We start from the raw sequence: 14,941 nt of genomic DNA, 5'->3' as shown, positions 1-14,941 counted from the left end.
TATAGGTTGGGGGAGTAATATATCCACCTCCATAATAATTTCTCGTATGTGACACATACTCATAAATATTCCCCTATCTTCCTAATTCTTTCCCACAAATCATATTGTAAGCATAAACACTTGTCGCGACGACGACCAATTGTCACAAACAAAAAGATCCTATTACATTGGCGATCATGCCACTTTCAAAAGTCCAAAGTCAATTAAAATTTTCCACTTACAACTTGAGGACTCAGCATTAATGCACTAACACAAACACCAAACATCACACTAGCTTTAAGTCGCAGTAAGAAGTTTCATGTTAAAGCTCAGCATATTGTGAAGTTAGTTTTTAAAGACACTTTCCTCGCCTAAGACGCGTAGCCCGCGAACTTATAAATAACAATAAAGTAGTCTACCAAGTAAATAAAAATAAATCGCTTGTTGTTCTATTTTTTTTACTGTTCGTGAACCGCAAACATTTAATTATATATATATTTATTAGCTTTAGTAACAATAAATAAATAAATAGTAAATGTTTCAGAGTTAGTGTTTGTGCCCAAGTCTAAGCTTTAAGTTTATTGATTTGACTTTTTGGGATATCGGCATGGTCTATAACATATTTCTTATAAATCTGTTGGTGTTTGATATGTTATTAGGTCGACACTATATGGATGTGTCAGATAGTCGATTAGGTTTTAAGATAAGGAAATTATATTTTCAAAACATATTTTTGTCTGTAATATCTTGAATGAGGAAAGTGGAAATTTGGTTGCAAATTTGGCAATTTTGTCTGCAAATTCATTTCCTGTTATGATTCTATGACCTGGAATCCAGGGTTCTTATAGATGTCGGGAAAAAAAAAATATTATTAGAGTTGCATTTAGTATAGAGTGAGGATAAGAAATCAGAGCAAACAACATATTTGCCATTATTAAGCTTAATGGTTTAAATAAAATATTTTTTGATTGAATAACTCGGATGCCTTAGTAGTAAATTATGTAGTAATTGGGTATAAAGTCGAGTGAAGCGTTTTGGAACCGTCTGTGTATATGAATGTATGCATTAATGTGAAAGAGAACTCCAAGAAAGATTTTTTAGTGTGGTTGTGGCTAGAGGCTAGAGCACATTATTGCCCTAAGAAATACACAATCCCATCTCGATCTTTAATGATCATTCGATCGACGGTGACAATAGTTTGGCTTATTCATTTTTTAGCTATTATGAGCAGAGCTCTGCAGAGGTAAGTATTCAGCTTTCAAAGATTAATGAATTGATTAGGGAACCATCACTGCGCCGTGATACTTTCAAACCGAAAACATACTGAAAGACCTTAATATTCAGCATGGCTACGGTGTAATAGACGAATACACAGAAAAATATCTTTGTAAGCTGTCTTAGCATCCTTATCATTTCGCGCGAGAACTCTAGACTGTGCAGCCGTTTCCGAGACAGTGAAAGAAAACTGTTAATTTCTGTTAATTATAAGACTTGCTCATATATCGTTTAATCCCAGCCAAAGAACAGATCCATAAAAAATTAATGTAAAGCATTTAGAAAATACTCTGGTGTAAAATAGGATGGTGTAACAATGTTATAATATAGCTCTTGTTTACATTAAATAAAATGCAGCTGCCTTATTAAAATAGTACCCAAGTCGTGAATTAAAAGTAATATATGTTAGAATTGGTAACTTTTTATATTTGTTATATAGCGAGCTGGGTGATAGCTTGCTTATTAAAACCCAATTTTTCAAATTAAAGTCACTATCTCACAGGTATTTTAATAACACAACTAAGCTAGTAAGATTGGTAAAGTGTAAAAAAGTTACTTCTGACTGCGAATGCGAGCGAATATACAAAATTCTTCTGATTTATGTTTTCGCACTGCGCACCACATAAGTCACCATTAGTGTTTATTTTTTTTGTCAAAACGATTGTGCTTGATAGGTTTTTTAAACTGACCTTTGAAATTAATAAAGTAATGATAAAGAAAATTTCAAAAATTGTTGTTTTATTGTTTCGGTTAATTCAATTTATGTATTATATATTATGTATACCCTTATGTTAGAAGGGTATTATGACGTTGTGCCGGCAGGAAATTTATGTAACAGGTAGAAGGAGGCATCACCGACCCTATAAAGTATATATACTTGATCTGAGCCGACAGCCGAGACGATCTAGCCATGTCCGTCTGTCCGTATGAACACCATGATCTCAGAGACTGTAAGAGATAGGGATATAATTTTTCGTCATCGTGTTATGTTATGTCTGCACGCAGACCAAGTTTTTTTTTTTGACACTATTTCAACTATTATCAGTCGTCGCTTGCAGACGTGTATTTATTGTGCTCCGGGAAAAAATATTCAATAAAATCACAAAAGTGCAGTGACTGGTTCAATAAATCTACAATAACGCGAAAAGACGCTCTCTGCGATGAAATCGATAATGTTTATATTGAATGATTGATTAATTAATTAATCACTGCCCGCACCCAAAATAAAACGTTGAAAGTCTCCAGATCAAACCCTGAAGTCTTCTTCTCGACTGCAGCCAGATCCTCACTAGAACCTATTAACTCTGTCAAAAGTGTGACATACGCGCGCTTTAAAATCAGGACCGGCTACCCCTGCCTCAAAAAGTTTATTTGTGCAATCAGCATACCAAGAACCGAACATGGCTCAGCAGCTTCAATCATTGGAGCAGCCAAAAAGCAACTGCGAAGCTATGATATTCAGCCTACAAAAAACCTTACGGAATTTATGTCATTTATGCGCACAACTATGCAAGATTTAATGCGAAACCAAAATCTATTGATTCAAATGGTGGTTTCACAACAATTCAAATAATGACTTCCCTACAGATATCTACATGGAACGCTAACGGCGTTTTGAAGCATAAACTTGAGTTAGCTCAATTCCTACTCGACAATCAAATCGTTTCCTAAGAACTGCCTACAGGACACATCTATAAATATAAAATTAAATACTGGCAACCAACTTACACTAGCCGCCATATATCACTATAGCTGAAGATGAGTTTATGCAGTTTTTCAACTCACTAGGAGACCAAGCCCACACACTGGGGATCTCGTCTCGTGACTCCAAAAGGAAATCAGCTCTATAATGCAATTATCAACGTCAAGGACAAGCTCGACTATGTTTCTTTTGGCACACCAACATACTGGCCCGCCGACCCAAAGAAACTACCCAATTTAATAGACTTTGCGATTACCAAAAACATTGCAAAAAATCTGATAAGCGCCGAATGCCTTTCGGATCTTTCATCTGATCACTCGCCTATTCTCTTTATTTTATTCTCCGTCATCCAGGAAAATTGGAACAATCACTATTAATTGACCTTACAGAAAATCAATTGTTTTAAGTACAGAAAGTATATTAGCTCACACATTAAGCTAAGTCCTCATCTCAACAATGAAATCGACGTAGACAGCTTTGTTAATTCACTGGAGTCTGTACTTGTCTCTGCAGCTCGAGCGTCAACACCTCAAACTATAAATACACAACGCAATCAAAAGAAGACAAATCTACAAATCGAGCAGCTCGTCCTCAAAACACTCACTATAGACAGCTGACCCACCGAAAGAAATCCCACAGGTGGCTGGGCGCGCAGCGTTGCACGTTTGCCAACCACCTTAAAAATGTCTTCCAACCAAATCCTGCCACGAGTGCGTTTACTTTGCCGACTTTCCCATATGAGTTTCAGCTTCAACATGAGCCAATTGAATTACGCCCAAATGAAATCGTTAGCATCATCAAAAATCAACTGAATCCGAAAAATCTCCGGGCTGCGACCACATAACTCCCAAAATGATTATCGAGCTCCCAGTCAGATGGAAAAGTCAATTATAATAATGATAGCAAAGCCGGAAAAGACCACACAATCCCCACGTAGTATAGACCTATAAGCCTACTTTCATGCTTATCTTAACTCTTTTAAAAATGCGTTTTGACTCGGATAAACACATACCTAAGACTCCAGGAAGGAATTCCGTCACACCAATTTGGGCTTCGTGAAAAGCACGGAACAATTGAGCAGGTAAACCGGATAAAATCAGAAATACGCAACGCGTTCGAAGAACGAGAGTACTGTACTGTCATATTTGTAGATGTATCTCAAGCATTAGATAGAGTCTGGCAATAAGGCCTAATTTACAAGATCAAGACAATGCTCCCCAACAACACCCACAAGCTTTTACGACAGAAAATTTTGATGTGAGATGCAACACTGCTATATCTGAAGATTTCACTGTTGGAGCTGGAGTTCCCCAAGGTAGCGTGCTACACAGCAGATATCTACACAGCAGATATCCCGACAAGCACACGAATAACAACATCTACGTTTGCTGATGATACAGCTATTCTCAGCCGCTCAAAATACCCGAGGCAAGTAACTGCACAGCTAGCTCTTCACATGGTCGATGTTGAAAAATGGCTATCAGATTGGAGAATTAAAGTGAACGAGAAAAAAATGCAAACACGTTACATTTACCTTGAACAGGCAAAACTGCCCGCCGCTAACGTTAAACAACACTCTACTCCCGCAAGCAAACGAAGTGACATATCTAGGAGTACACCTCGACAGAAGACTCACATGGCGCCGGCACATTGAAGCCAAAAGAACACACCTAAAGCTAAAAGCCAGCAGCCTTCATTGGCTTATCAACGCTCGGTCTCCCCTTAGCCTTGAATATAAGGTCCTGCTGTATAACTCGATACTAAAACCTATAAGGATGTACGGCTACCAGTTATGGGGAAATGCCAGCAATAGTAATATTCACATAGTCCAGCGAATTCAGTCGAAGGTTGAGCAACCAATCACGTCTTCGACGCAATGACTTACCCACCCAGCGACCGACTTAAGGGACGCGCAGCCAGAATGCAGTCTTAGAACACTGTTAGTTAAATTTAAATGTTAAGATTCGTAAACTTATTGGTAGTCTCAAAATTACGAAGAAGTAAAGTTCTTCTAATGATTCCTGGATATTTGGTTGCGATCAGATACTATAGTAGTATACAGTATACCCAATATACTATTCGGTATATTTTTAGTATTTAGTATTTATATTTTGAGAATAATACCGCAATATTTTTTGTTTATTCAAAATGGGTGGCGGGTATCTCACAGTCGAGAACACTAGCTTCCTAATTTCATTATAATGATTATCGAACGTGCTTAACGTGAGAACTTAAGCATTCTGTATTTTTTTTGTCGAACCTATGTTCAAGCATTTTCGAATCTATTGCTAATGATGTAAACTTTTATTTTCAGGCAATTTACTTGTAATATTGGTAGTAACGCTTTCCCGTCGCCTGCGATCTATAACAAACTTTTTCCTGGCTAACTTGGCATTCGCCGATTTTTGCGTAGGTCTCTTTTGCGTTATGCAAAATCTGTCAATCTATCTTATAGACAGGTGAGTGAATACAGACTTTAAATAAAAGTAAAATATGCATTGATTATAATTATTTATTATTATACACGCTACCCATAAGATATTATAACTTTGTGCAGGCAGGAAATGTAACAGGTAGAAGGACCCTATGAAGTATATATATTTTTGATCAGCGTCAACAGCCGATACGATCTAGCCATGTCTGTCTGTCCGTCTGTGTGTCTGTCCGTCTGTCCGTATGAACACCTAGATCTCAGAGACAGTGAAAGAGCTATAATTTTTTTCGACAGCATTTGTTATGTTTGCACGCAGATCAAGTTTGTTTCAAATTTTTGCCACGCCCACTCGAATACGAATTGGGTTATGCCTAGCACGATTAGAAGTACGATAATAAATATTAGAAATAATTTCGGCGCTAGCCCAATACAGTCTTAATAATTGTGAGTCTTATTTAATTGTGAGGACTCCTAAGTTGACATTTATTAATTAATTAATTTGATTTAACAAATTTACTGTTTACCAAGATTCAGTTGAGTTTCTTCGGCTATAAGTTAAGCGCTACCTGTTATCAATAAAAACAAAGCAATACATATTATCATTTAGGTATACCAAATGTAAATTTATTTTATCGATGTACTACATTGAAAATTTATCACAGAGTAAACAAGAAAGCTACAGTCGTGTGTGTTCGACTGTAAGATACCCGCTACCCAGTTTGAATATAAACAAAATATTACGGTATTATTTTCATCATAATTACTATTGTTATTGTAGTATACACCAAAATTCTGTAGCTGTAACTTTAAAAATTCGGTTGTGGGCATGGCAAAAATTTGAAACAAATTTATCTGCATGGAAACATAACAAATGCTGTCGAAAAACATTTATCATCAACAACCTCCCCCCTTGCAATGAGTTGCAAACGGTTTTATTGTCCACATGGACCGGACAGAATCCAACCCAATGTGGAGTTCTGGGCTATTGGCAAACCGTTGGTGCTCGGCAGGATGCCAGGTTGAATGATGTGAGGATACACATCAGTGCCGAGCACCAAGGACATCATCGATGGCTGGAACCAGCGTTCGTCGGCAAAAGTAATGCTGCGGAACTGCTCCAAGTTCTGACCATCGACAGCTCGGAGGGCGGTGCGGCGGCAAAGCAGCACCTTTCGACGGAAGTCGGATGTCCGTGAGCGGATGATCGCCGTGCATACGCCCTCCATACCAACGCAGGTGACGGAAAGCCGATAGGCTGTTGCCAAGGATGCGCTGGTACGGCTGGTTGCAGTGCACGAGTCGATCAGAGCTCGCATCTCGAAGGTTTTACACCCGGTGTCGATCAGGATGTTGGCCTCGGGAGGATGCTCACAGCCTTATCCTGTAGCAAGGATGTGAGCGAAGTTGGAAACGCCCTCGGGCGGAGGTGAGGCCGGTCGATGGGGGGACAGCGAGCGGGAACGTGGCCGTGCTGGAGTTTAAGATCGAGTCGGTTCCGGTTGGTCGTCGCGTCGTCACTGACGACTGGGCATTCACGTATTTGGCTTTGTAGAAAACGGAGAAGAGGAGCAGGAACATCATGCCATGCAGTCCAATCCACTCCATGAATCCCTTGGGGTAATCGCATTCGCGGAACAGCAACTGAAACTGATGCGTAAAGATAGCCACGAATTGCAACATTTGGAAGGTGGTCAGGTACTTCTTCCACCAAATGAATTTTTGGTGCTTGGGTCCCATGGCAGCAATCATGTAATAGAAGTACATCACAATGTCTACGAGCGAGTTGAGGCCCATCCACACGGAGAAAGGCATGCAACATGGAATGAAACAAGAACAAATGATTATTACAGTACCTTCTTTACATTGTCAATGACACATGGAACAGGACAGTATAGGACAGCACAGGACGACGAATAGAGAAACGAAGTAGGAGGTTATTCTTCTTTGTGTCGGTGCCTATCTGGTTTGAATGAATGATGAGGCAGATAAAAATTAGGAGTGGTGATGGGCTTCCGGAATGGAAGAACCACCCGATATCTGCCACATCTGCTACGTGAAGTTGTATTTTCGCAGCTAACCAGCTTCGACGGAATATCTTCCGCCTTCCAAAATTTGGAACTTAATCTGTCGAGTTGATAGTCTGCTTGGATGGCGTCTCTCGTCGAAAACGCAGAGACAGTTGTCGACACATTCTGGGAGACGGGGCCGGTGAGGATCCAACCAAACACGGTTTCTTGCCCAAAGAGTGAGCCACAAATGTTTGGCCGGGAGCCGTTCAGAATGACTGACGGAAGAATATCCGCGCCAATTAAGATGTCAATCTGAGGACTTTTGTAGAAGTATGGATCTGCCAGTTCAATCTCTGGTAGATCCTTTAGGAAGCCTTTCGGCACACGGAATGATGGCAGCTTGTCTGTCAATTGTGGAATAACGAACGCTGAGGTGTCGATATGGAGCCTCGGCTTCGTTGGACAGCCAATGCTGAAGTTGCATAACTTCTGCGATTGGGCGGCAATTGCATGATTCAGCCCAGATTCTTGGGCTTGCACGGATTGGAATGGCAACTTTATGCGCTGAAATAAACGCTTAGAAATGAAAGTCGCCTCGGACCCCGAGTCGATTAGTGACAACCGCCGTGCCGAGAAGGATGTTCTGAGCGTTAATGGCAAAGTAATTTTGCACATTTGTTGCCGATTGATTCGGAGTGGACGGAAGTGGAAGAGGAAGAGGCACCATTGTGGGCACTGTCGCCCCGATGGAGAAGAGTGTGGTGCCGCCCCTTGCATGTGAAGCAATTGTGCGCAGTCGCACACTCTCGGAGTTGGTGACCTCTTGCAAAACAATTCAAACAGAGGCTCTTCTGTTTGATGTAGGTCATCCGATCATGGACCGACATTTCAACAAAGCCTGGACAGACCCGGAAAGGGTGATTCTCTTTTGATCACAAGTCACACGATTTGCCTCTCTGAATGACTCGGGCCTTGAAAGAGTTAACTCGCTTTGAACTCTGCTGTGGACGGGATGGTCCAGCGGTCGAGTTCTGCGAGTTGAAAGGTTGCGTCCTCAACAGCCTCGAGTGTACGTTAACGCTCGTTGAGGAACGTGCTCATGTCCTGCCATGCGGAAATCTTGGACTTGTTCACCAATGAGGAATGTGCTCATGTCCTGCCATGCGGGAATCTTGGACTTGTTCACCAATGTTCTCTCCCATAGTGAGAGAGTAAGTTTGGGAAGCTTGGATGATGCAGATCCTTAATCGCTGCTCCCGACTCTTGCGAAACCGTGGACAGGTTGACGAGTATTTTTAATTGGCTCGTTATCAACAAGCGCTTTTTCGAGCCGCTCGCAGAGAGCACTCCAAGCCGACGCGAAACCATCGTTCGTCAGCGGAAATTTGGCTACGATCTCATTGGCCTCATCTGCGGTTTTTGAATTGAGATGGAAAAGTTTCTCAACCGGAGTCAACCTCGGATTGTTGACGTAGATGGCCGTGAAAAGAACACGGAAGGTCGGCCACCGCAAGTAATCCCCACGGAATACTTCGGTGTCGACTGGAGGGAGCCGGCAGCCACTGGAGTACACAGGAGGAGCGGATGCTTCACTCCTGGTGGACCCGGAAACTTGGGTAATTTGCCCCTTTACACGGGCGAGACACCGCTCATACACTGCATAGCAGAGGTCATATTTCGCCTCCATGGCCTGTGTGCCTTCGTTATCGCCGTCGTGGTATAGGCGGCCTCGATATTGTCCCAGAGGACTTCCAGCCGGTCACGACGGATCTCGTACGTGTGTACATTGTCGCCTTCGGCTGCAGGCCCTCTGACCCGACTCTCGAAGTGCACCAGTAGCTTGGACTGAACGGGTAGTTGCCTTTCTACGTGAAGCAGTTGGAGGTTTAGGCAACGACGGAGTCTTTGCCGAGGAAGAAGCAGACGGCGACGGACGATCAACTTTGACTTGGAGTTGAGCGGCAGGAGTGGCGGATTTGGACCCCGAAGAAGCGGGCGAAGTGGACGACAGGCGACGAGCTTCAATAAAGGTTTTGAGTCTTTTTTACTCTTTTGGCTTTTGGACATACTATGCTTCGGCAGTCTCTTTTTCTCGACAAAAAAAAACTCAAGATAAAGCGGACAGCCGAAAGCAAGCATAAAAAATGGAGAGGAACTTCGGCTATCACAGGATAGTGAACAAGGCCGACACAAAAATCAGACGGAAATATCGCTGTTGGAAAAAAACAAAAAAATGTAAAAAAAAAAAACACAAACAGCAGCGTGAATCTTTATTAAACTCGTTGGATCACAAGTTGCTGCTGTTCATATACATATATGGAAATGTATTTGATATGATATATAAAGTTGGCAAAAAAGTCTTGCGGTATTTTTATTGAATTTTCAATTGTTCATAAAATTGGTTATAATAATGCGATTTAAGTCAAATATGCGCCGTTTTGTTCGATGACGAGTTATCAACGAGATGCCAACTTCATAATGCCCCTATTATAGAAGCTCGCTTCCCTATTGGCAAAAAACTCGGAGATCCAATTTTCACAGGACTCTCTTGTGGCCAACTTCCGACTACCAAGCTCGTTGGCTATGGATAGAAATAGGTGGTAATCACTTGGTGCGAGATCCGGACTATACGGTGGATGCAAAAGAACCTCCCATCCGAGCTCCCGGAGCTTCTGGCGCGTCACCAAAGATATGTGCGGCCTGGCGTTGTCCTGATGGAAGACAATTCGGCCTCTGTTGATCAAAGATGGACTCTTCTACATGAGTGCTGCATTCACGCGGTCCAGTACAGGTCCGAATTGAGCGTTTGGCCATAGGGGAGCATAGTGGATGATTCCCTGCTAATCCCACCAAACACACAGAAGAACCTTCCAGGCCGTTAATTCAGGCTTGGCCACCGTCTGGGCAGCTTCACCGCTTTTCGACCACAACCGTTTGCGCTTCACGTTGTCGTAAGTGATCCACTTTTCATCGCCAGTCACCATCCGCTTCAAAAACGGGTCGATTTTGTTGCGATTCAGAAGCGATTCGCATGCATCCATACGTTCAAAAATGTTTTTTTGCGTCAAGTCGTGTGGCACCCATACATCGAGCTTTTTTTTAATCCAAGCTTCTTCAAATGGTTTAAAACGGTTTGATGACTCATGCCCAGCTCTTGGCCGGAAAATATAAGCGCACTCTTTTAAACTGTATATATACTTACACATACATATACATATAAGGATATATATATATATATACTTATATATATATATAAGTATCTATACAGTTTAAAAGTTTATATACTGTGCAACGTATACGCAAAGTAGAAAAGATAGCGGAAAAAATGCCGATTGAACGCTTATGCACATACATATATATATGTAATTATGTTTTCGCGTAACGCGAAGATTAAAAAAAATAAAACAACGATTGTATTTTTAAATAACTTGTAGACGAACTTTATTGGCATTGCAAGATTAGAGGGCTACGCGTCTTGTCTGAGGAAAGTGTCTTAAAAACTGACTTTACAATATGCTGAGTTTGAACAAGAAACTTCTTATTGCGAATTAGAGTTAACATATGTGTAATGTTTTTGTGTGTGTTAGTGTTTTAATGCTGAGTCATCAAATTGCACCAGAAAATTTTAAGTGGCGTGAAGTGGATCTTTTTATTTGACGTTAGTCGCCGCCGCTACGATTTTATGTTTAGAATATGATATTTATTTGAATGCAATAGAACCTTTTTGTTTGTTACGATTGGTCGCTGTCGTGACAAGTTTATGTTGTGAATATAATATAATCTTTATGTGAATGCAATAGGATATTTTGGAGATAAGGGAATAATTACGAGAATGTGTCACATACGAGATATAAGTGTGGTGGTGGATATGTCACTATATATATGCTGTGTCACATATATATAAGGTACAAGGAGGAGAAAGAATATGGCGCGAACAGGACACAAAAAATGTATGGAGAAAAAAAGTGTATTACTTATCTTGAAAAACCAATTGCTTGCTGGGGTCGAGCGATGGAATCCGGCTCGAAGGACCAAAATGTGTAAACACTTTCACTTTTGAACTTTACAATTACTTTTATTGCACTTTAAAAAACACTTGTTGTGCCGCTCAGAGAATAGTAGAAACATATGTGAATATACTAAAAGTGGGCAGGGTGACCAACATGAGGAGAAACTAGATGAGTGTGACTGCGCGTGTGACAAAGTCTCACGCACAGTATACTAACTTTATCACTATCGATATCAATCGATCGCGACCACACTGTCAGCTGTTTTGAGTGATCACACCTGCATTATCTAGCATCAACACTATGTGTATGCGTGTGAAGTTTCGCAACGTGCAGTTGCCTCGCAGACAAGCAGCTAGCGCACGTCAATTTTGTTTTGTCGCGACGAAAGACACGCATATGTAGATACTAGATGTGAGGAACTATCGATGGCACTATCGACACTATCGATGGTTTGGTGCTATCCAGCCACCATCGATGGCAGCCCTGCACTATCGATAGTTTTGCACAACTCTTTACGCATCACAAAATAAAAGTCATATATTTGAAAGTGGAAAGCAAAAAAAGAAATAAACTTATGGCATAGAAAAGTTCCTAACAATAGTGGAATAAGATAAATGCAAGTGTATTTGTAAGTTTTATTTTAGGTGTTTAAACCGTGTATGCATGTTTAATTAAAGCAAAACGACGCAGCTCAACTATTCCTAGCATTCACATAACATGTGAATGCAGCTGCGCTGACTCGGCCGCAAGAAGCCCTCAAACGTAAGAAAGGCATATCAAAGTTATGGAAGTACTTAAAGCGATCTGACGATAAGAGAATGGTGAAGTGTCTGAATTGCGGAAAGTAATATAAGACGAGTGGCAACACGACAAATTTGAGAGATCACCTAAAACGATTTAATCCGGGAATCGATGACGCTGTTGCCAAACCTGCAGAGGCAACTGAGTCCATTGTATCAAATTTAACTGCACCGTCAAGCAGCAGCACAAGATCTTTTTCATTCTTCAAACGAACCATTTCTTGGGATACCAGATCTAGACGGAAGAGGGACATCGATCGTGCATTAGCCAGCGTCACTTAGCCCAAAAAAAAATTTTAAAGATGTGACGAATCATTCGGTACAAAATATTGCTGAGACTTTGTAAGATGTCTTGGATCAATTCAATGTTTTGGACAAAACAGTATGCATTGTGACCGATAACGCAGGCTCAATGTTAAAAGCATGTGCGATTTTTAAGATTCGTAACTTGTCAAGTGTTGCACACAGCTTGAATCTTGTCGGCAAGACGGTTTAAAAATTAAAAACAACAATTTGTGTTTGAAAAACTTATTTGCGAAGTGTAAGACCACCGTCAAATTTTTTAAGCAAAGCACTGTTGCATACATACATACGTAAAATTTAAACAAGTAAGTTACAGTAGAGTGTGCTCGACTGTGAGATACCCTCTACCCATTTTGAATAAAAGCAAAATATTGTGGTATTTTTTTTTCAAAATATAACAATACTACAAATATACTAAAAATATACCAAACGGTATATTTGTTATATCGATATATTACCACGTTCAAAATATACCATAGACCGCACAATATACCAGATTGTCGGCCAAAGCAACTAAGACCCCTAGTAAAAGTATTTCTTTAATAACTTCCACAATTTTTATCTGATCGTACTGAGTAATACAGTACCCATAAATACTATAGTTATTATTGTATACACCAAAATACACCACAAACTTGATCTGCGTGCAAACATAACAAATGCTGACGAAAAAAGATTATAGCTCTATCTATTATAGTCTCTGAGATCTAGGTGTTCATACGGACAGACACACAGAGGGACAGACGGACATGGCTAGATCGTTGATGCTGATCAAGAATATATATACTTTATATGGTCGGAGATGCCTCCTTCTACCTGTTACATACATTTCATGCCGGCACAAAGTTATAATACCCTTCTACCCTATGGGTAGCGGGTATAAAAAGCCCTAGAATCCGAAACACCGCTTAGCTTGTTACAGGAAATGCCAACTAGGTGAAACAGACTCTACTTTAGAATAGAGCGAATAATTAAAACAAACAAACATATTGACATCACATCACGGTTTCTCTAATAATACCAATAGTTTACGGATTATACCGCAAAGTTGACCAACTGACACCATCGTTAAACACGACCGAATGGAAAATGCTGCAAGAATGTTTGTTGGAGACAATAAAAAAAATGTTTTTTAAATATGAAGAAAGAAGCATGACCAGAATTAAAACTTAATAACGCTGAGCAAGCAATCGTTCTTTTAGAAAGTGAGCTTCTCATTGCATCTCAGCAAATCTCGAGACCCATTGTGGAATTGGAAGCTACAACTTCAAAAGAAAAAAAATTATTTTTTGATTTTGTTTAGCAAGTCCGGACAAATAGTCTCCGATCGCCGAACTCGACTGAAGGAGAATAAAATGTTATTGTTTCTCAATTAGAACTCTTGGCTCCACAAATAAGCTTTTTACATCTATTTTTTTTTCAAAATAGCTTAAATGAAATGTTTTATTAATTTGTACAACACTATCGATGGTTTGAGAAAAACAATCGCTCGCTATCGATAGTTTTCCACCTCTATGCAACACTTGCAACAGTTGCCCCAGGTAAGATGCTTAGCGGTTCATACAAATCTCTCCCTAAGCCCCGCTCAGCCTGAGTTGCCCCGAGGCGCAACCAACTAGCTATTTCTAGCCAGATTTGGCTATTTTGCTATTTATGGGCTATTGTTTACTTTGGTTATTTCACAAAAATAATTTTCTATTTGTTATCTATTTTAAATAATTTGTAGTATTTGATTTTATTTATTTATTTAAAAGTCGATGGCCTTAGTTGCTAGCACTACCTTCTTTTAGTTATTATATTATTTTGTACAATAATTAACATGTAAATAAATAAATAAATATTTATTTAAAGTCGACTAAAAAACAGTGGACCTTAAAATTTAATGCTCTAACAATTTTCGGAAATCGTATATTGGCAATAGAGACATGATGTGTACTACACACTGTGTAGTTATCGACTCAAACACACCACGTTACCGCCCAGCGTAATCGAATTTTGTATTTTAAATACTAAAATACTATTTACTCTGTAGTGTTTGGGTATTTTTTCAAAATCGCTTAGCGATCGCAATGCTACCATCTCTACATTCAAATTAACTTATTTTTGTGTTAAGTTTGCTTGTACGGTGATCATTTGCGAAAAAAAAATGACTCAAATGTATAAACAAAAAATTCGCGATGTTTCATTGGAAGATCCCGCCGCGAAGTATTTAGGTACATATATTGTATGTCGGAAGACCGGTAATTTCATCCATTGTCACTTAAGTTTTATAGTCGATGCGGGAGCACAGCGAGTTCCGCTCACACTCGTTACCGAAACTAGACTGAATCCACTCTCATCGATCATTATGCTCAATCCTGCTCTCTCAGCATTCTCTCCCTCAAGTTGAGCCTCTATCGTCATCTCTTTCTATCTCACGACTTTCGGTA

General features: G+C 40.0%; 1 protein-coding gene across 2 annotated transcripts in view; it reads left to right on the top strand.

Moving 5' to 3' along the window:
- The window catches only part of LOC117564109 (trissin receptor), a 64,175-nt gene that overhangs the window by 31,904 nt on the left and 17,330 nt on the right, over positions 1-14,941 (top strand). For both annotated transcript variants that reach the window (XM_052002020.1, XM_052002021.1), the window contains one exon: positions 5,271-5,415. In XM_052002020.1, the coding sequence (XP_051857980.1) occupies positions 5,271-5,415 (145 nt within the window). The remainder of the gene's footprint in view (positions 1-5,270; positions 5,416-14,941) is intronic.

This window comes from Drosophila albomicans, chromosome 2L, assembly GCF_009650485.2.
Source record: "Drosophila albomicans strain 15112-1751.03 chromosome 2L, ASM965048v2, whole genome shotgun sequence".
NCBI classification, from domain to species: Eukaryota; Metazoa; Arthropoda; class Insecta; order Diptera; family Drosophilidae; genus Drosophila; species Drosophila albomicans.
Note: the sequence above shows the minus strand (reverse complement) of the source record. Positions and strands in the feature narration are given on the sequence as shown.